This window comes from Epinephelus lanceolatus, chromosome 8, assembly GCF_041903045.1.
Source record: "Epinephelus lanceolatus isolate andai-2023 chromosome 8, ASM4190304v1, whole genome shotgun sequence".
Lineage (NCBI taxonomy): Eukaryota > Metazoa > Chordata > Actinopteri > Perciformes > Serranidae > Epinephelus > Epinephelus lanceolatus.
This window is the reverse complement of record NC_135741.1, coordinates 7,461,978-7,482,831: the sequence shown is the minus strand read 5'-3', so window position 1 is coordinate 7,482,831 and position 20,854 is coordinate 7,461,978. Positions and strand designations below refer to the sequence as shown.

Sequence of the window (20,854 nt, the reverse complement as noted above, 5' to 3'; positions counted from 1 at the left end):
GCCTTGTGTTTTTCAGAAGTCTCCCTCTGACATTCACCCATATTCCACAAAACACTCTAAGGACCTTTATCGTCCATATTGTTGGACTTCTCTTAATCAATATTCATTGAAATACAGAGGACCTGGACCTGGTTTTATGTATGACTGCTGTTATTTAATAAGGGAGGTATCTTCATAAGCCATTTTGGGCTTCTAACCTCTCCTGCACAATGTTTTAACTTTTCTTTTTCCTGCATTTTCTATACATGTATGAACAGCTAAACTAAACTAAACCATGGACTGACTTTTCCTCACCACAGATACCCCACATCCATATGAGTCCATGAAGAAACAAAGACTATACAAGATCCAAACCACCCGTATGTGTGTATGACAGGGATCAAACAGGAAGTAAACACCATAAAAAGGTCATTTAAGTGCCAAAAGTGCCACAATGAACTAAAACTACCAGTTGTAGACACTGCTGCATGTGACCATCTCTTTAAAACAACCTTCTCCCATCTCTACAATCATCATCTATATTACTGTAATTAAAAAAACATCTGAAAATGACTCTAATTTGAAAAGACTCTTAAAAACATCACTGATTAATGTGTGTTTTTGCCATTGTTGCTGTTGTAAATTGTACATCTTTAACAATGTTGTATTACTTCTCAGTCTGGAACTCTTATTGTAATTGTTGTTATTTAATGGGGGAAGTATCTGCATTAACCATTTCTGGCTTCTAACCTCTCCTGCACAATGTTTTAACTTTTAATTTCTTTTTCCTGCATTTTCTACACATGTATGTGCAAATAAACTAAACCATAGACTGACTTTTCTTTTCTCACCACAGATGCACATTTACATGGAGGGACATCATAAATACATTACAGTGACAACATATAATAAGATATAAGTCTTTGGGAGCATCCATATGAGTCCTTGCAGAAAAAAAGGACAATGTATGAACTATACAAGATCAGAAACACCCGTATGTGTGTGTGATAGGGATCAAACAGGAAATAAACACGATAAAAAGGTCACACAAGTGCCTAAAGTCAAAGCCAAAAGCGCCACAGGTTGAAAGAAGACTACCAGTTTTAGACATTGCTGCATGTGACCGGTCTTTTGCTCGCTTGTGCCTGTCGGTGACAATATTTATTTTTTTTCCAGGGAACAAGGGAGAGAGCGATGAGTTGGGTGTTATTAACCCTGCCTCCATCCTGCAGTCCATCCACTCGCATGGCTCCTCCCGCCCCCTCCTGGCACTGCGCTCCGCTCATCAATAGGGAGCACATTTGAATAATGTGTGAGCACTTGGACTGGAGCCAATCAGCTGTCAGAGGACCGTGATAAATCGCAATGCATTATTGATAATAATAATTACGTTGACATGCGCATTTCTACTTGAGGGGACTAATTTTTTTCCCCGAGCCGAAGAATTTGTTGAAGAAGGAGAGGAAAAATTATTGGCAACTCTTTGCTCCTGATGGTTGCACCATGTCGAGGCGCAAGCAAGCCAAACCGCAGCACATCAACTCCGACGAGCCCGGGTCGTTAGAGAATGGTGAGTTTAACACAAACACACACACACACACATTTGGAGAGTTTGTTACCCAAAAAACTTGTCCCGCAGCTCCGCCATGCCATGTTGCGAACTATCGACATTTTATCTCAAAGCTGGGGGCTGCCTTTTACACGGTTCCCCTCGCACTTTGACCTGTTGCTGTCCGTTTGAATTGACCAGGAGGAAAACTTGGCTTCAGTCATGAGAGGCGACACTTTCAGAAATGATTTTTAACACAATACAGGTGTTGCGCGAGGAGCGTTTTTAAAATGCAACACTGTAATTTTGACTCCGTTCGCATTAAAGGCAGGTGAAACAATAAAGTGAGACATTATTTCTAGCTTTTTAAGCGGTTTAAATGTTTAAATAATTCACCAATTACATCTTGAATCGAATATTCCGGAGTTGAGTGGTTGTTTCGTGGGTAAAATTGAAGCCAGTGAATGCGTCTCAATGTTTTTTTGGCTACATTGAAGCGTGTGTTGCTACCTGTTGAGTTTTTTGGGACTTTTTTGACTCACTTATTTAGCTGTGCGGTAAAGAATGGCTGCCTTGGCTGTCTTTCATGTGTGTTTTTGCCCTTTACATCATTCTAATATCACTAACTGCTATCACCTATCATGAAATATCACTTTAATTGGTGGCAGATATTAGTGCGTAATTTCTAAGTTGTTTAACGGAATATAAAGAGGGACTGTCGCTGTTGCTTTTGTTTCTTGTGTTGTAAATGTAATGATTTACATTCCTACTTTGCTTAGAGTTTAAGTGTAATGTAACATTAATATTTTAGTTGTTATTTTTGGTGGATTTTGTTTGTGAGTGTGCGTCATCGTTGAGCTTTTACACAAAGGTACCTAAAAACAGTATGAAATGTGACTCTGGAGTAAGCTGACCTAAAGGCAATAAATCCCCCAGTTTAATGCATGACTGTTTCCTTTCGTACATATGTGGAGAGGTGGGGGATGGAGCAGTGGCCTTTTTTTGTGGAGACTGGGTGGGGGTGCGTTTTGGTGTTGCCATATGCAAGCTCCCATAGCTGCTGGCGCAGACCTCACCTTGTAATTAGGAAACTTTAGTTAACACGATGTTTGGAGAACCACCGCACATTCATATTTCCTTTCACCACTTATAACATCATTGTTTGATGAGGTAACATTGTGTGAGCCACTCAGGAACATGTATTGAATGTTTAGTCTGACCTCGTGTCATGGAACCACCAAAGGTGATCGGATACAGGTCATGCGCCGTCAAGTGGTAAACCAGAGCGTTGCTCTTTTTATTGTTATTTCATAATCGACAACTTGTGATTTTATTGCTAAGAATAGTGCTTAACACTCAGTTATACCTCGTGTTTACCTTTCCTATCGAAGTTAATTATATTAAGATAAGAGCGGCTGTACCACAGTGCGTAAAACTGTGTGTGGCCTGCGCGCTGTGTCCCTCAAAGATCAGATTGTAACGCAACTTTTCTTGTGACACCGCTTCACTGCCTCCTGGTGAGCAATTAACAAGTCCAGCAGTTTCCTTGGGCAAATGCAAACAGGTGGTCTACCCCCTTCCCCAGAGGCATTAGCATTTAACAATACACCCAGTTGTGAAATGGCCTCTTGGTTAGCAGACAAATTAAAATGCTCACTTGGAGCACTTATCAGGCTTTCACAGGCTGTGAACATGCTTGGAGGTAATCAACATTAAACCACCTCCTTTCTTTTATCTTTTTTTTTTATCCCATGTCTGCATAGTTAACCTAATCTTGTTTTGTCCTGTCTGCTCTTTTTTTCATATTTGCTGGAAACTCAGATTTAGAATTAAAAGTGTATGGATTTATTGTGTATTGTGGAACCCAGACTCACATTTGCTTGGGTTTTAGTTTAGTGTTTGTCACCAGTTTTGCCCCACATGTGCTCCGGAAACAGATCTGATTTTTAGCAAGTGCTTGGTGGAATATTTCAGAAAGTGAGTAATTTAATGCCCATGGCTCTTTGTCTCTCTGGACATTGTTCTGGGTAATGTCAAAGGTAGATGATTGCCCTCTGCTGGCCCTGTAGGCAAATTCAAAGCCCTTTACAGCCCAGTGCAGTGACCTACAGGGAGTGGACAAAAGAAAGGAACATCATGTAGGATTATCCATTGAATAAAACACTGAAGCCTGAAACATATCACAGAATCAAATCAACAAATTGTCATTAGAGCTGCAACAATTAATCGATCCAGTTAAAGTGATAATGGAGTAACATTTTTAAGTAAGTTTTTAAAGAGTTAAAATTCTCTGCTGCCAGCTTCTTAAATGTGAGTAGTATCTTTCCTCTTCTGTGATAGTAAACTCAATATCTGGGTTTGTTTCAGGAAGAGATTTCTATCACAAGGATCCAAATGGATTTTGTAAAATCAACATGCATACATCCTGTGTCATCAGGAGCTCACAGATTTTAAGAAAAATCATTGAGACTTTAGTGTTATCAGAAGATGTAATGCCAGGCAATTGATTAGCTGATCAACCTCATAACATTTGAAGATTGGAGTCACATTTGTCTGAAGTAAGAGTATATTTTGGGGCACTCTGACATACAGGAAGCATGGGACAAACTGTGACAAATTCAGCCTCATTAATAGATAATGGAGTCAGTGTAATGACTTATTATTTATTGTATTATCCTGAATATTCACAGCAGCTAAGTGACCTCTGTGTAATACTAAAGCATACATTTTCGGTTTAATGGCTTATTATTTATTGTATCAACAGCTGGGTTGTGGACAGAAAGACATTTTAGGATGTCATCTTGGGCTCTGGGAAACACTGATCCACAGTCTAACCATTTTCTGACATTATATAGACCAAGCAACTAATCGATTGATTGAGAAAATAATAAACCGATTGTCAAACAGTAAAAAAAAAAAAGCAAAAGCAAAAAAAAAAGCATTAGTCGCAGCCTTTGTCACAATGATAACAAAAATTTAAACTAGTTAAAATTTCTTAAGACTTTTGCAGGGGTGTCCTCTTGACTTGCATAACACATCTTCAGTTTACCAACATACTGTTTTCTAAAGTCTGTTAATTACTACACTGTATTGTCATTTATTAATTCTATAGTCTGTCATTGTCATAACTGTATGAAGAGCTGTCATTAAAATCCTGTATCCTCTCGTTTTAGGGATTCTTCCGGACGATCAAGCTGAGGAGACTGAAAATGAAGTGAAGAGGCTCAGAATGGACGAGACCAGGGTCTGCACCAAATGTTGTGCCGAATTCTTTGATGAAGCAGAATTTCTTGAGCATGAGAAAAATTGCACTAAAAGTCAGCAGGTGGTCATCATGAAAGAAGGAGATGGCAACGAAGTGCCTGAGGAATATTCACAAGGCTCTCCTGAAGGCCTCATGAGTGACCACGACGACAGCCAGTCCAGCAGTCACTCCCTATCGAATGTCAACACAGACCATCTGGAGAGGGCGGAGGAAGAGTCCAGCATGAATGCAGATGATTCGTCACAACAGGATCAGGCGGAGATGCCTGCGAGTCCTGTGATGAGTTTCCAGCCATCACACAAAATGCAAGACACAAATGTCACTCTTGAAACCATCGCAGACACCAAAGTGGCTGTCGCCCAGCATTATTCAAATAATACATCTCTGACCTCGTCGCAAGACGCCCTGCAGGCCATCCCGATGATCCTGGAACAGTTAGTGTGCCTCCAGCAACAGCAGCTGCAACAAATCCAGCTGACAGAACAGATTCGAATCCAGGTAGCCATGATGACTCCACAGAGTCTCCAGTCATCAGTAGGGGCAGCAATGGACCCTCTCAAAGCCCTCGGTGCACATCTCTCTCAACAGCTGTCTGCTGCAGCAGCTCTGATAGGAAAAAGGACTGGCAGTCAGAACCTTTCTCTGGAGACAATGAAGCATGTTAAACTACCTCTGCCCACTGGTATCCCTACCTCTCTACCTGGAGGACTGGGTTCTCTGCCTTCTAAAACAGACATTTTGAAGGGCATTCAAGACCTGCCGAACCGTTTACCAGCACAACTGCAGCATTCACCAGGTGTCATGGGTTTCTCCAGCACCTTTAATGGTATCCAAGCAGGGAATGAGGCCTCCAAAAAAGTGAAGACGAAGATGCTGAACCCCCCACTGGAATCAAAGAGTGGTGACTCGATATACAAGCACAAGTGCAAGTACTGCGGAAAGACCTTTGGCAATGACAGCGCTCTCCAGATTCACTTGCGTTCTCACACTGGCGAGAGGCCCTTCAAGTGTAACATCTGCGGGAACCGCTTCACGACCAAAGGAAACCTCAAAGTGCATTTCCAGAGACATAGAGACAAGTATCCTAACATCAGCATGAACCCCCATCCTGTGCCGGAGCACCTTGACAACATTCCCACCAGCAGTGGCATTCCCTTCGGCATGTCTGTGCCCATGGATGAGTCAAATCTGACTGACGTCAAGCCTATGCTCGGCCATCCTGCTGCTGGCTTCCACCCGTCACCTGTACCAGGATTCAAGACAACATTTGACAACTTTGCAGGGGAACCATTTTCCCAGAGACCCTCCCCATCAACAAGTGACGGCTCCCCATCTGTTTCCTCTGTGTTTGGCCAAGAGCCAGGAGTGGATCCGAATCACAAGGATGCTAAAGAACTGCTCGGAGCGCTGCATCACATGAACGGTAACGCCCTCGTAGCAGAACAGAGCTCTGGAACTGCAAAACTTCAGCAGATGGTGGATGGCCTGGACAAGAGGACCAATGACCCCAACGAGTGTTTAATCTGCCATAGGGTGCTCAGCTGCCAGAGCTCACTCAAAATGCATTACCGCACACACACCGGCGAGAGGCCCTACAAGTGCAAAATCTGCGGCCGTGCATTCTCCACCAAGGGTAACCTAAAGGCTCATTACGGAGTGCACAGGGCTAACACTCCTCTTAAGATGCAGCACTCGTGTCCCATCTGCCAGAAGAAGTTCACTAACGCCGTGGTTCTGCAGCAGCACATTCGCATGCACATGGGTGGGCAGATCCCCAACACCCCGATGCCAGACAACCAATATGAAGCAGCAGAAACAATGGAGTCATCTCTGTCAGAGGAGAAATCTATGGATATCAATGGATTTGAAGCAAGCATGGAGGATCAGGAGCCAGAGCTGAACTCCCAGAAGCCAAACAATGCCTCCGATTCCCTCCCACCTGCCTCTGAGGAACAACAGAAGCACGCTGCCCCCGCCGTGTTTTCCAGCCTCGACATTTTGAAGAATCTCACCTCTGCTCTTGCACTGAAACGACAGAGTAGCACCACATCGGAAAGTGAGGGAACATCAAAAGAATCCCCATCAGCTCCCAGAGAGCAGGAATATCAGAACGGCCGCAGTCCTGCCATTTCTGACTCTGCTGTGTCGTTTCACTCCTCTTCCCCACTAAACAATATGAGCAGTAGCAAGTCTCCTGAGTCTGCTGGTGATGACTATGCCCGCAGCGTGTCAAAACCAGAGTCTGATGGCGGTGCTCAAGGTGGCTCTGAGTCAGGCGGGGCCCTCGACCTCACCGCTTCAAGCAGCTTCACCCCCAAAGCGATCAAGGAAGAGCCGGGCATGCCGTTCACAAATGGAGATTATGGTGAGTTTATTAGAAGAGTATTCATTTGTATTGTAGAAGCTGCCATGTTGGATGTAAAGAACTAATTTCCCACCTTTTTTATATTCAAACAGTTCCCAGTAACATGTCCTTCATGAGGATGCCATCAAGTCTGGCCAGCCTGGAGATGAAGATTCCTCCAGAGAATCACATGGGCCCTCATGGGTTGTTCAACTCACATATGCCTCAGGGAACAGCCATGCCTTCGTCCATCTCCGCCGCACCGCGACGATCAGCCAAACAGCATGTGTGTAACGCCTGTGGCAAGAACTTCTCATCTGCCAGTGCCTTGCAGATCCATGAGCGCACTCACACAGGGGAGAAGCCATTTGCCTGCAACCTCTGTGGCAGAGCTTTCACCACTAAGGGAAATCTAAAGGTAAGTCATCGTCTAGCAAAGTGCTGAATAGGCTGTTTTTAATTTGGGAATAATGCAATGTCAAGTGTTGTGATGTGATTGTAATAAAATGCGTCTTGTCTTTAGGTGCATATCGGCACTCACATGTGGAACAATACGTCGCGGCGTGGCCAGCGTCTATCTCTGGATAACCCCATGGCGCTGATGGCGATGAGCTCCGAAGCTAAGATGTTGCCAGAAATTATGCAGGCCCCCAAAGAGCTGGGTGCTCCGCCAATGAACTTTGACCAGTCTCTGTGGAACCAGTATGCTGCTGCCTTCAGTGGGGGCTTGACCATGAAGGCCAATGAAATTTCAGTCATTCAGGGTGGTGGTATCCCACTTCCTGGAAGCCCTGCCGGTGGGCCTCTGATCGGATCCACCGGAGGCCTCGTGAAGATGGATGGATCCCACTCCGGCCTGCCTGCCACCATGGCTGAAATTGAGAAGAACAGCTCAGAGAGCGTGCCAAAATCACAGTTCCCACATTTCATGGAGGAGGGTAAAATTGCAGTTAATTAGGCTTTTTCAGTGAATTCACCACCCGAACTCAGTTTATGAATGTCTCCTTTCCGAATGAGGTACAATCACTTTTCAAAGAACCTTGTAGAATCTGCTGAGATTGGTTGAATTATTCCAGTAACGTCATCGCAGCTCTCTCCCCTCCTGATCTGAACAATTCTTAAGTGTTATTTTTAGTTGAACTTGATATAACTACTGTAGTTGTATTTTTATTTTATATAAATATATATGCGGGTATTTTTTTTTCCTGTGACTTTTGTTTTGCTGTCTATCCAGAAGTTTGAATGTATAACTTGAAACACTTGAAACTGCTTTAATTCAGACCGTCTCCTCGATGCTTTTTGAAGGATTTCGACGTAAATAGGAAGTTTCAGGGCATGACTCTTTAAGGACACCGTGTTTCAGTGCTCAGAGATAATGGTTTAGTTAACCGTATGTATCTAGAATGACTACTTTCCCTCCTATTGTGTGCCATAGGTTTTATGACATTGTACATTTTTTGTAGTGGTAAATGTCATTAGCGTGTCTCATTTTGAAGGGGCTTTTGATCAGACTGACAGATTACTCCAGTGTCTTGTTCATTAAATAAAGGTGCAACAGTTCAGTCATCAGTTTCGGGTTACAAAATAGGCTTTCATCGTTGATGCATTGGTGCTAAGATACAGTAGGTAATGACTCAAACCTTTTGCCAAGTGCCTAATTTGAATTGTACAATGTTGCTGTTGTCTTTCACTGCATCATCAGGTTGTTAGGAAGGCTTTGTTTGACTAAGAAATTAGTGTGTTGTACCGTTTAACATTGTATGTTATATTTTCATGGGTTTACAAAAGTCAATTTCCCTCCTGACATATTCCACTTCTTCTTTAGAGTCAAATTTAGTTGGCTGAGCTCTGAAGGCTGTTGTATGCTTCATGTTCTCATGCCTGCACTTTATTTCAGGTTTTAGTTCCATTTCCATTTATAGTTACATTTCACTGCTTTTACTGTGATGGCTGAACGGGGTAAAGGGCAAATCAACTATTTTGTTAACTTCTCCTTCTTGTCATATTTTGTGTGAAACAAACAGAGTAATTGTCAGACTTTTTTTTAGGTTATCGTATCAGTTTTGTAGCGTCATTAATTTATTTATAATTCACAAAATGCTTGAGGTTAGGGGGTAAGTTCTACCTCGTTTAGATTTTAGTTGTCCTCCGCGCCCCCTACTCTCAACGCAGCGTTCTGTACATTTTCCGATACATTCTTGAGTATACGACGAGATTTTTCATTCTCAACCTGCTGAGTTGAACGGTAATGAATGTATCACTGGACACTTTACACAACTCAGAATAGTCAGATTACTTTGTGGGCCCCTGCTGTACATTCCTTATCGATATGCATTTGCCAAGTTGTGCCTTTCTTTAGCAAACCATGTCAAAACTGCTTTCAAGTTGGTCTCTGCAATTCAAGTGATGTTGAGCCAATTTGGCCTGTTTACAATGTAAATGTCTTTTTTCGTTTTGTTTTTCAAATGTTTCCTACACCTAAATATTTTCTGATTTTGAGAAATAAAATCAGGGTGACTTTTTCAATATTTTTCCTGTCATCATTTCACGACTTAAAACTTTTTTACTAAACTTATTTGAGCTGATACCCAAGGACAAACTTAAACAGTGTAACACAAGTCACTGAAATGTACCCTGTCCTTATGCTAATGTCTGTGCTAGCACAGCCAAGCTTGAAGGTACATAAAATCCCTCATTTACATCAATTCACCTTCAGATGACTCAAGTGGAGTATTTTTCTATTCTCATGGCCCACCAGGAGCCATTAATCCTTTGCCATTTTGCATTTTCCACGAACAGCTATTTGCATCCACAACTGAAGCGTGCTCTCCAATCATGTGTCCACAATCTATTTTAGGTCAACTATAAGGTGGCCTTTCACTTTACAACTTTGACATGAGATAATATTCTGCGTACATGTCATTACTGCGCGCTCAGGCTAGTAGTGTCTGTGGTGAGAGAGCAAATACACCTGTACTACAGCACAACAGCTCTACAACAAATACAGCCATATGCATTTGGTTTGATTTGATTCTGCCACAGACAACTCAACACACTTGTCCAAACATTCAAAATAAAATATGAACCACCTGGGCATACAAAGATAAAAGAGAAATAAACTTAAGTACAAGGTTCTATGCATAAAATTAAAGCATGGCACAGTGTAGAAACACAGTGGCTGCCCCAAATCATGATGACAGACTGCTTTGCCTTTTCTAGACCAGTGGTTCCCAACTGGTGAGTCATGGTCCAAAAGTGGGTCACAGGCCCATTCTGAATGGACCACAAGTGACCTGCAAACGTGCTAAGTTTGTATAATACACCCTTTATTTTGAAGTACAGTGAATATCTGACACAAGCTTTTATTTTGATGTGCTGTGTCCTGTTGTAGATTTACAGAGACAGGAAACTAACTTAATAACATGGCCAAATACAAGTATGACGCTGAATATGAAACTTTGTGGACCTTGAACTAATGACTAAGGAGCATTTTGGACCCAGCTGTTAGTGGATCAGTTGGGAACCACTGTTCTAGACTTTGCAAGAGTTGTGGCGTGCATTATACAAACAGTACATTTTTATTAGAGTAGCAGACATCCACCATCACTCCTCTTTTCATTTCCTTTAATAAAAAGTTTTAACACTTGTTTTAGAAGCCAAAGTAGTCTGTTAGCTGTCACAAATATCAGCCTCCACAAGGATTGAGATCCAAAGTCATATCTGTAAATTCTGATTACATGCTTGACTAGCGCTCATAGTATTATATTATATTATGCTGGTTTCTAACACCTGTAAATTGCCTGGTGCCTGAAGTCCTGGACCATTGGACTGCAATATATGGAAAGAGGTTTCTAATATTTTGTCCACCTCACTTAGCACTTAGCAAAATATACATTTAAAAAACTTGACAGCAATGTGTCTTTGCAGAAACCATGACTCGGTTACTCAAGAAGTACTCAAGAGCGGTTTCGTGTATTTTCTCTCTGCGCCCGCCAACCAAATCACAGCTCAGAAGGAAGCGTGCATCAACTCATGGATGAGAGGCTTGTTGTAAACATCAATGGCGCCTTCCTCGGCTGAGCTGTAACATTAGCCAGCTCAGTGGTGCTAACTGAGCTAGTAGTAGATGCACGCTTCATTCTGCACAGTGATACAGTTGGTGGGTGAAGTTATATTCATACAAGTAATATTAATACTGGTTTAAATAAACAATTTGATCACGCTTCCCATCTTTGCTGAGCAACAGTTTTGTGTGAAAGGAATTAAAGGCCTGTCCCAAATATAGGCCTGTTGATTTCAGTGAGTTAAGCAAATAATAGCCCGGGCTACTAATTTAAGTTTTACGGGTAGTTCATTTTTACCTTTGCCTGTAACTGTGAGTTAATATATGCACATATTTTTACCAGTTAAGCCCTGATCACACAGGAAGCGTTTTAGCAGCTGGAATGTTGTAATTGTTTTGATGAAAATGAAGCTTTTTGCTGGTGGTTTTTGCTATGTGCCTCATGTTTCTGCGCTCCAGGTGCCTGATATTTTTGCCAGAGTGCTCTGAACTCCTCGACTTGAAAAAATTTCAACTTAGGGGGTGATCACACAGAAATGAGACGCTAGAGACGCGGACGCTTCAAAGACGCTTGAAACGCTGGAAGCGCTTATTCAATGCGCGCTAGCTACTGGCATCTGTCCCTCAGAAAAGTTGAAAATATTTTAACTTTTCAGTGTCTATGCATGTCTAAAAACGTGTGTCTAAAAAGAAGCGTCTACAAAAACGCGCGTTTAAAAAGACGCCGGAAAAACACCTGTCTAAAAAGATGCTTGAACGCTGGTCAGACGCGCCGTATCATAGGAAAACAATGGTTTTACTGGTGTCGTGCTTCTATCTTTTCATCTCGGTGTGATCGCTCCCTTAGAGCAGAAAGGCGCCCCATGTAATCTCTTTTGTCATCGTTTTTCGCGTTGTCCAATCTGATGATTTGAGAGGCGGGCCTTCTGTGGTGGTCATGACAACTTAACAGTTGGTAAACATTGGAGGAGAAACTGGAGGTAGAGGTTGCTGGATACCCAGAGCTATACAGCCCGATGATAGACAGCAGGTTGTCAAACTGCCACTGAGTCATCCTAAAATATGCCTGGAAACGTCCATCATGGAGGAGAAGCTCCTGGACCAACTGGTGGTACTCCCCATGATCCACCCTCTTTTTTAGGGTCTCATGTACCCACACAGATCTCCGTTTATCTGCTGACAGCCTCTCACCCTCAACCAGAGCTACAGACAGTACCCTCTGCCTCAACATTGTAGGAACTAGATACTAGTTACTGTGAAAGAAAAGTCGTTTGATTACACAGGAAGGGTAGTGTAAGGGTGTGATGGGGTGGTTGCCTGGCAAAAATCAAAAGGTACAGCAAGTGTTTTTTTTTTCACTAGTGGTATTCAATCGAAAAATCGGGGCCCAACTTTTTGAGGGTTACCCATTAGGCCCGTTTCCACCGCAGGAACTTCGGGGTAATTTTACGGGGCTGGGGCCGTTGGTGCGCGTCTCCACTGCAGGAACCACCTCAAAGGACAGAGTTCTGGAACTTTTACGGGGGCTAAACAAGTCCCTGCCTTGGAGTAGGTACTCAGAATGGCCCCGAGAAACTCCTGGCTGGGGCTTGGGGTTTACTTGGTGCTGATTGGATATACTCAAGGCGGGATGTGACGTTTTGTAAATAACAACATGGTTATCGTAGATTAGCTGGGCTAACCATTAGCTGTTAGTGGTGTCTGTAATAACTCAATAAACGGCCCGTGAAAAAAAAAAAAATTCCAGCGGCTATCTTAGTTACAACATGATTGAGCTAGCAAAGCAGTTTTGTGTTGCTATGTGTGGTATTTATTCAGTTTTGGGAAATCACGATGTCTAGAAAGCATCAGCTGACAGGGACAGCTAACAGCAGCAGCAAAGCTAACATCAGGACGTCATCTGTTAAAAGCCTCCTGTTGTCAGATACGACATGAAATTACTCCAGTTAGCTCAATCATGTTGTAACTAAGACATCCGCTGGAAATTTTTTTTTTTTTCACGGACCGTGACCGGAGTTATTACAGACACCACTAACGGCGTCCCTACGCCCCTACATCGCCCCAGTCAAAATGGTCGCGCAACGATTACATCACAGAGCCCGGTAACTTTACAGGAACCTTCCTCCTACTCCGCTCCCTCAGTGGAGACATGGTGGTTGAGAGGGCCGAGTGAGAGGACGTTCCTGTAGTAGTTCCTGCCCCCCAAATAGTACCAGGAACTTCTTCAGTGGACACGGGCCTATAGAGTATCCATGGGTACGCCAACCCGGTGCAGGACTCTGCTCAAGTCTTTATGCCCTACAGCATCACAAGTTTGAGACGCACTTCTCTGGTTTCTGACTTTGAGAGAGAGTAGCTCATGTTCTCAAATATTGATTTAACTTTCCTTTGGCCATGGAAATAACATACTGGAATTTTTAATTTGGGTGGTGTTCCCCTTTAATGTTTCATATAGGCTTGTGATGCAGACTGATAAGAAATAAAGCTCAACACAGGTACAGGTTACCTACATAAAAATTGTATTTCAAATAGCTCAAGAGGTTTTTGAGTCAGTATTACAATTACTTCCGGTCTCCAAGCAAGATATAAACATTTTAGATTTACATCATTAAAGTATTCCCAAATAGGTCAGCAGCCTGTGTGCTTGCCATAGTGCTGTAGGCTATCAGTCCCAGCAGCAGCAGCAGCAGCAGCAGCAGAGCTAACCTGCTGACGGTCCTGAGTGAGTGACAGCTGGGAAGCCTCCGCCCAGTCAGAGCCGCTACAGCCGGGCTGCCTGCCTGCCGACAGCCCCCACCCGCTACCAGGAGCCGCAGGAATGACCGACAATATCCCCCTACAGCCCGTGAGACGGCCGAAAAGACACGACAGTAAACACAGAAATGGGTAAGGGCGTTACACAGCACGGTAACATGAACACGGAGCCATCTGTTTGTCGCTCGGCGGCTCCTGCTGGTGTCAGTGTAGCCGTTAAATTGTTTACAGCAGCGCGTCGACATTGTCTCTGAAACTAGCTTAGCGGCGGCGGGTTTTAGGGCTAAAACAGCAGTTAGGGGACAAAACAACGACCAACAGACACATACATGCTAGCGAATATTACGTGGCCATTCATAGTAGCGTTTAAAAAGCTAGCCATAGCTCCAGGAGACATCAGTCTTGTTCCGGGGTGCAGTTGGAACAAGTGCAATTGACGCCCATGTCAATATTTGCTCGGTAACGTTACACTGGAGCTGTCAAAGAGCAGAAATATAGGCCCTGACTAAAAAGACACCGTGTGCTAAACTCACATGTGGGTTAAGGGATGCTTTGTGGTGTAGTTTTGACCAGCACATTAAGGGACAGGCCTCCGTAGATGATGATGGAGAAACGCGAACAGGGCAGACACAGTGCTGACATGCAGCCAGTAGATCAGACTGTCATGGTGATGTCACCTTCTGTAGTTATCACAGTATGCTAAGACAAAATATATGAAAACACCTGTCTTAATGCAGGAATTTTGGCCTATAATATAATTAATATTTAAGCTGGATGCACCCATTCACCTGTCCACCCTCTGTCATGGTCGGTGTACACTTAGCTGCCAGTTTATTAGGTACACCTGGCTAAAGCTCATGCGATCTAATACAAAAGTCCTGCAATAAATCCTACCTTAACCTCCCAAGACCTGAACTTTTAATTAGTATGCATTTTTAATATCTCCTAATTCTAGTTATACAAGGTATTTTTGCTCAGAGAACTGCCGCTCACTGGGTATTTTCTCTTTATTGGACCTTCCTTAGAGATGGTTGTGTGTGAAAATCCCAGTAGATCAGCAGTTTCTGAACTACTCAGACCAGCCCGTCTGGCAGCAACAACCATGCCACGTTCAAAGCCACTTAAATCACCTTTCTTCCCCATTCTGATGCTGATTTGAACATCAGCAGGTCGTCTTGACCATGTCTACATGCCTAAATAAATTGAGTTGCTGCCAGGTGATTAGCTATTTGTGTTAATGATTAGTTGAACAGGTGTACCTAACAAAGTGGCAGGTGAGTGTATACCTGTTAGACAGATTTTTACAGGACTCTGCTCCAGACTTTATACCCTACTACATCACAAGTTTGAGACTCAAGTCTCTGGTTTCTGGCTTTGAGAGAGAGTAGCTCATGTTCACAAATATTGATTTAACACTCCTTGGTCATGGAAATAACGTACTGGAATTCTGACTACGTTTGGGATCAGTAGCACCCAATAAGTATAAAAAAAACCTCAACATCATCAGTGATAATTGAGTCGCAATATCCTCACATGAGACAACAATAAAGTCTGAATGTCCTCAAACGAGTACCTCCTAATTAACAGTGTCTTATCTTTCTCTTATTTCTCTTCATAAACAAACAAGTTTCAACCATAAAATGTGATCAGGTTTTGGACCTTGTTCACTTTTGTGTCTGGATTGGCTACAGACTGACTTTGCAGAGATGGCTGCCATCTTGTTTTTACATGAATTAGTGTATTATGATCTTACTATCTCTAGAATACACAAAAACAAGGACATCAATTCTGAGTTAAGTTGAATTAAGTATAAGGTCAAGTAAACATGACAACACCAAAATTTGCAAGTTCTCTGGGGCCTCACATGTCAGGAATTACAGATTTTGAACTGTTGATTGAACAAAACAAGACATGTGGATATGTCAGTTTGGGTTTGAGGAAATTTTAACGGGCATTTTTCACAATTTGTTAATATTTTATCAAAGTAAAACAAGGGTTGGCACAGTGACCCCTCTCTCTCTGTTGGGCTGATTTTTATACTCTAACCAAGTAATGGTGAAACTATTTTTGTAGAAGCTATGTAGCAGAATAATCAACAACAAAAATGAAGTGCCATTTTGACAGCGGACATTTTGACTTGTCAGAGAAAGAACAGCGCAGGTGTTAATAATAATAATAACGATGTTCCAGTCTATTCAGCTGTCCCTGTCTGCCCTGACGGTGAGCCAGCATGCACAATACTATGACCCTGAAAGTGAAGCAGAAAATACAATTCTCATAAACAAAACGTGGTGTTTACATTCTCAAACACATAAACTGGATTGTCCAAAAAAACCTGATTGCTCATATCCATGTGACCACTCTCAATATGAGACACTTCTAGAGTATGAAAAGAGCAACATTATCTTTAAAAAAAGTAAATGTCGTATAACAAAAACATTGTTACTATGTGGCCCTATTATTAAAATATGTTTGGTTGTTCCCTGAATACAAGTTATACAAGACCCCAGCTGTAGCATATTAAAGAGATAATTTGATTTTTTTTTTTTTTTAATGGATGTTACATGGGGTACTTATTTTTTAGGCTCTTTTTGCCTTTATTTATTAGAGCAGCTCATGATAGACAGAAAAGAGAGAGCGATAGAGGGCACAGCACGTAACAAAGGGCCATGGGTCGGAATCAAGCACAGGCTGTAGTACATTGGACGCACGCTCTACCAGGTGAGCGCCCCATAGGAGGTACTTATGCATCACCTTCAGCACATGGTGGTTGGCATGCCCCTAGTTTAGAGAAGCGGACAGGAGTACCACCACAGAAGCTAAGCAATGTACTGCTTTGAATGGGGGGTTTCATCATGTTGTCAGACTGCTCTTTCCGAATGGGAACTGAGGATGGTATCTATGTTCTTATCAAAGCCAGACTCCTTTGACAGAAACAGTAATTTTACTTCGCACAACACAGGAGTTGCTGGTTTACTGCTGCCTCGATTGGTTATTTTTGGTTATCATGTGACTTCAGGCTTTTTTACACAGAGATTGGGCTCTCGGGCTGCTACACAATCCCTTCTTTGTGCCGCTTTTGTATTTTTACACAGAACCAAACAAAGACTGCATCATGCCGCTCCAGTGTGTGGTTTTAAACTGCATGATGGTATCGTGGAAGCAGAAGAGCAGTGAGAGCGTCAGCCTCTAGTATGATATACAACATACACATCGGCAGCACTTTCTAAACGATAACTATCGCATAACATAGCAATAACAATCATTTACCTTCCCTGTTATATGGTGGCTGATCTCATCCTCTGCTTGGAGGGTAAGAAGCTCCGGGTCTTCATTGTTTTCCCAATTTGTTGACATTTTCAGCTGCTGTTCTTCTTTGAGTTAGCTGCTAACTGCTACCACCTAGTTTTTAAATCTCCTGTGGTGGGTCGCATGCATAACACATTGTCAAAACGTTACACATCCCATCCTGCGGGCTGTCTCTTTTATACTGGCTGTTTTGAAGCTGTTACTGCCTCCGATGCCGGCTTAAAGGCAAGAAAACTCTGTCCCCTCGTTCCGCGATTATACCTTTTATACAGAACAACAAGGCGGCATAACGGCATAAACACCCTGCCTGGAAAAGGCAGTGTAAAAGTGGCTTTTGGTGTTTGAAAAGTTTAGTTCGGACCAGTAGCTCCCATGTTCTGCAAGGTAAAATTACTGTTTTTGCCAAAGGAGTCTGGTGGCTTTGAAGAGAGCATAGATAAATGGCTTCAGACAGCAAGGTAAAGCATTGTAGAGTCTGAACACCTGAAGTGATAAACATTTAAAAAAAAAAATAATTAAAATACATTTTGCTGCTTGCTCTGTCTACAGCAGTACGTTGCTTAGCTTCAGAGGCAGGACTCTTCTCTGCTTCTCCAAACTGGGTGCGTGCCAACTGCCATCGACTGTCGGTTATAACCTGACTGTGGATAAGTGCCTCACTTCAAAAGATCCAAACTGTCTCTGTAAGTGGAGGAGGATCCTTGTGTTTGGTGTCCCATCCACTGCAGGGTTATCGCACAGTAAACTAATTAAAGATTAACTGCAGTAAAAAAATTGTCAGGCCTGGCAGACAGCTTTTGAACAGTGAAACTTGTCATGCTGTTTGAAATACTGAGTCATCTGTCGTAAAACGCATGGTTCCTGAATTTCCCCATTTTGTCTTCATCAGATAGGGGCTAAAAATTTGTCACGCCTACATTTTGTTTAGAGCAAGTGTTCTATAACTTGGCAAGTAGTTCAATTATTAATCAGGAGGTCACTGGGCTGTTAGTGTATTGATATGGAATGCTTTGTTTGGGTAGAGCGAAGGGAGCGGCAAACCTTTTCCAGATGAAGTTAATATTTATTTTGTGAGGCATAATCTCTCCAGACTCAATGATCATGCACCTTGAGCACAGCCTTGTATGTTGTGAGTTTGTAGCTGCATTAGGCAACACATTAACTCAGAGATGTGACAGGAAATTCATTAAATACGGAGCTCAACAGCTTTACACAATACCACAAACAACAGAATCTACTTTTAAAGTGAAATAGACTTAAATGAATCAACTGAATCCTAAATATTTTCGTCTTTTTTCATGTAACTGTCTCCTTCTCCGCATGCCTCAACAAAATGGTGAGATTAAGTGTGTGGCTATATTGTGATTAAATCACCCTCCCCCGCCTCTTCCTCTCAGGTGCTGCCCGTGGTCGAGATGCTGTGGCATGGGTGACTTCCGTCCCCGCACCGTGTGGCTCGGCCACCCAGAAAAGAGGGAGCAGAGGTACCCGAGGAATGTCATTAACAACCAGAAGTACAACTTCTTCACCTTCCTGCCTATGGTTAGTGTCAGTCAAAGGTCACCCCTCCACCCTTCCTCCCTTTAACCCCCCCAAACCACCACCCACCTCTCCCAGCCTGTCTCTGAGTCACTGTCACTTGTTGGAAACATTTTCCCATTAACACAATCTTAATGTTAGGAACCATCATCTTGGCTGTCATCTCGTACCACCACCCACTGGTGCTGGCAAAGTGGGTGGTCATTGTCATGTCTGAAAATAATAAAAGCTGTCTGTTAGAACTTAAAAACCAAAAGATATTCAGTTTAAAATAATATAAAATAAAGCGGGATATATGCAGATTTATGAAGTTGGGACAGGCAGGTATCAGTTTGGCTTGAAAAGTGACTCAAACAATGAATCGATTATGAAATATATCTATTAAAGTTGTCGATCGACCAGTTCTCAGCTCTAGGTCAGATACGTGCCTCAAATTTGAATATTATTTGTTTTTTAAGTTCACTTTTCTTTAGTTTCATCTAAGAATACTTAAGCCTTGTTTGCCCATTAGTCAGTCTAATCCCAAATGACTACATATTAGCAAGCCTCGGTATGCTTAGATACTGATTACCTTCTTACTTTTATAACATAGGCCAGAGGACATTTTCCTCCAGGTGCACACTTAACACTGTACCAGCCTGATATGTTGATGAAGCTTCAGCTCACATGTCGACAGTATAAGCAAATGTACTCTTTCTACCTCGTTAAGAAATTCTGTATTCTGCTTTCCGCTCTGCCAACCACCACTGCTTGTGCCAGCTAGGCTGACCGGTAAAAGAGAGTGCGCATCGAGATGGCTAGCATTCAAGGACACATTGGAGAGATTCAGCCATACATATTTGAGCCTCGGATGAGGAGTCTGTTGTGCACCAAAATCAGCGACTAGCAGACATATCAGAAAGTTGAGTGTACTTAGCATATTATTTTTGTTTATGTTGTTAGGTGATGTCACAGTATGATCACATTGTCAAGGTGTTATGTTATTATAAACCAGCGGTCCAATCAGTGTTTGCAGAAAGATATATTACGTCGGGGTGAGATTTTTATGTTGTGTGTAAAGCCCAGTTCACACCAAAGATTTGCAAAGACGAGCTGAAACAGGCAGCTACTTCCAATGCGCCGTTCTGCAACGTTCTAACAACCTGCAGGTTCACACCAATGCAACTAGATGAGATGGTGTATCGTCTCTATGCAACAACTCTCTGTACTTCTGATTTGCAGCTTTTCAGCAACAGTGAGATAGTGGCTACAGCTGCATTTGTAGGAGTGATGAAATGGCAAAAACATAAACAAAACAAGCACCAGATGGATTGTATTCATAATAAATATGCCATAATAATACATAAAACAGCAGCAATTAGTCAGTCAGTGAGAATGTGTGTGTTGAGGGGGGCATAACAAACATACAGCAAGCAGCAGCAGTGACCCACTGTCCGACATTGACCCACAGTGAGGCCGGAAACAGAGTGCAGGGACAGAGCACAAGCCAATTGGCCATTGAAACAGGTGACACGCTTTATGTTCTAAAACCAGCTGCTAGCGATTTGACCAGCTGAGTTGCAGGTGACACCATTAGCAGGACTGAGTCGAGCTCACACTGCTGCAACTCTTCTCTGCAACATCCTAAGATGGTTTTGTCTTGTCGCGAATCATTGGTCTGAACTGGACCTTAAGGCTCGGACATACTTTGACATTGAACGTGGTGGTGAGCTGCTGGTTCGTGGACAGCACGCGGTTCAATACATAGGACGGCTGAGGGTCTGTGTTAGCCCCTAGCAGTAAATGAGAGGGCTGGGAAGTGAGCTTACTGTCCTCCCACTGCCAATGTTGGGTCAAACTGAAGCTCAGAAGTCGATGTTGGGTCCGGAGTGATTGGCTATTGAACATCCAACTTTACTGTGGAGCAGTGGCTGTGGCTGGCTTGGCTGCAGTGTTTTGGACTAAGCTGGAGTATGGAATAGGGCCCGACCGATATGGATTTTTTGGGGCCGATGCCGATTCCGATATTATGGAATAAAAAAAATCTGATAACCGATACATTGGCTGATTAAA

General features: G+C 42.8%; 2 protein-coding genes across 2 annotated transcripts in view; both read left to right on the top strand.

Annotated features, from left to right (window-relative positions):
• The first annotated feature begins 1,303 nt into the window (after positions 1-1,303).
• On the top strand, positions 1,304-9,663 carry sall4 (spalt-like transcription factor 4). Its single transcript, XM_033630187.2, has 4 exons — positions 1,304-1,549; positions 4,702-7,158; positions 7,251-7,555; positions 7,661-9,663. The coding sequence occupies exons 1-4, from the start codon at positions 1,483-1,485 to the stop codon at positions 8,093-8,095; spliced, it is 3,264 nt and encodes a 1,087-aa protein (XP_033486078.2). The 5' UTR covers positions 1,304-1,482; the 3' UTR covers positions 8,096-9,663.
• Positions 9,664-13,880: 4,217 nt separating this feature from the next.
• The window catches only part of atp9a (ATPase phospholipid transporting 9A), a 58,286-nt gene continuing 51,312 nt past the window's right edge, over positions 13,881-20,854 (top strand). Inside the window, exons 1-2 of the mRNA XM_033629272.2 lie at positions 13,881-14,086; positions 18,661-18,805. Coding sequence (XP_033485163.1) covers positions 14,019-14,086; positions 18,661-18,805 — 213 coding nt within the window. The 5' untranslated portion in view covers positions 13,881-14,018. The remainder of the gene's footprint in view (positions 14,087-18,660; positions 18,806-20,854) is intronic.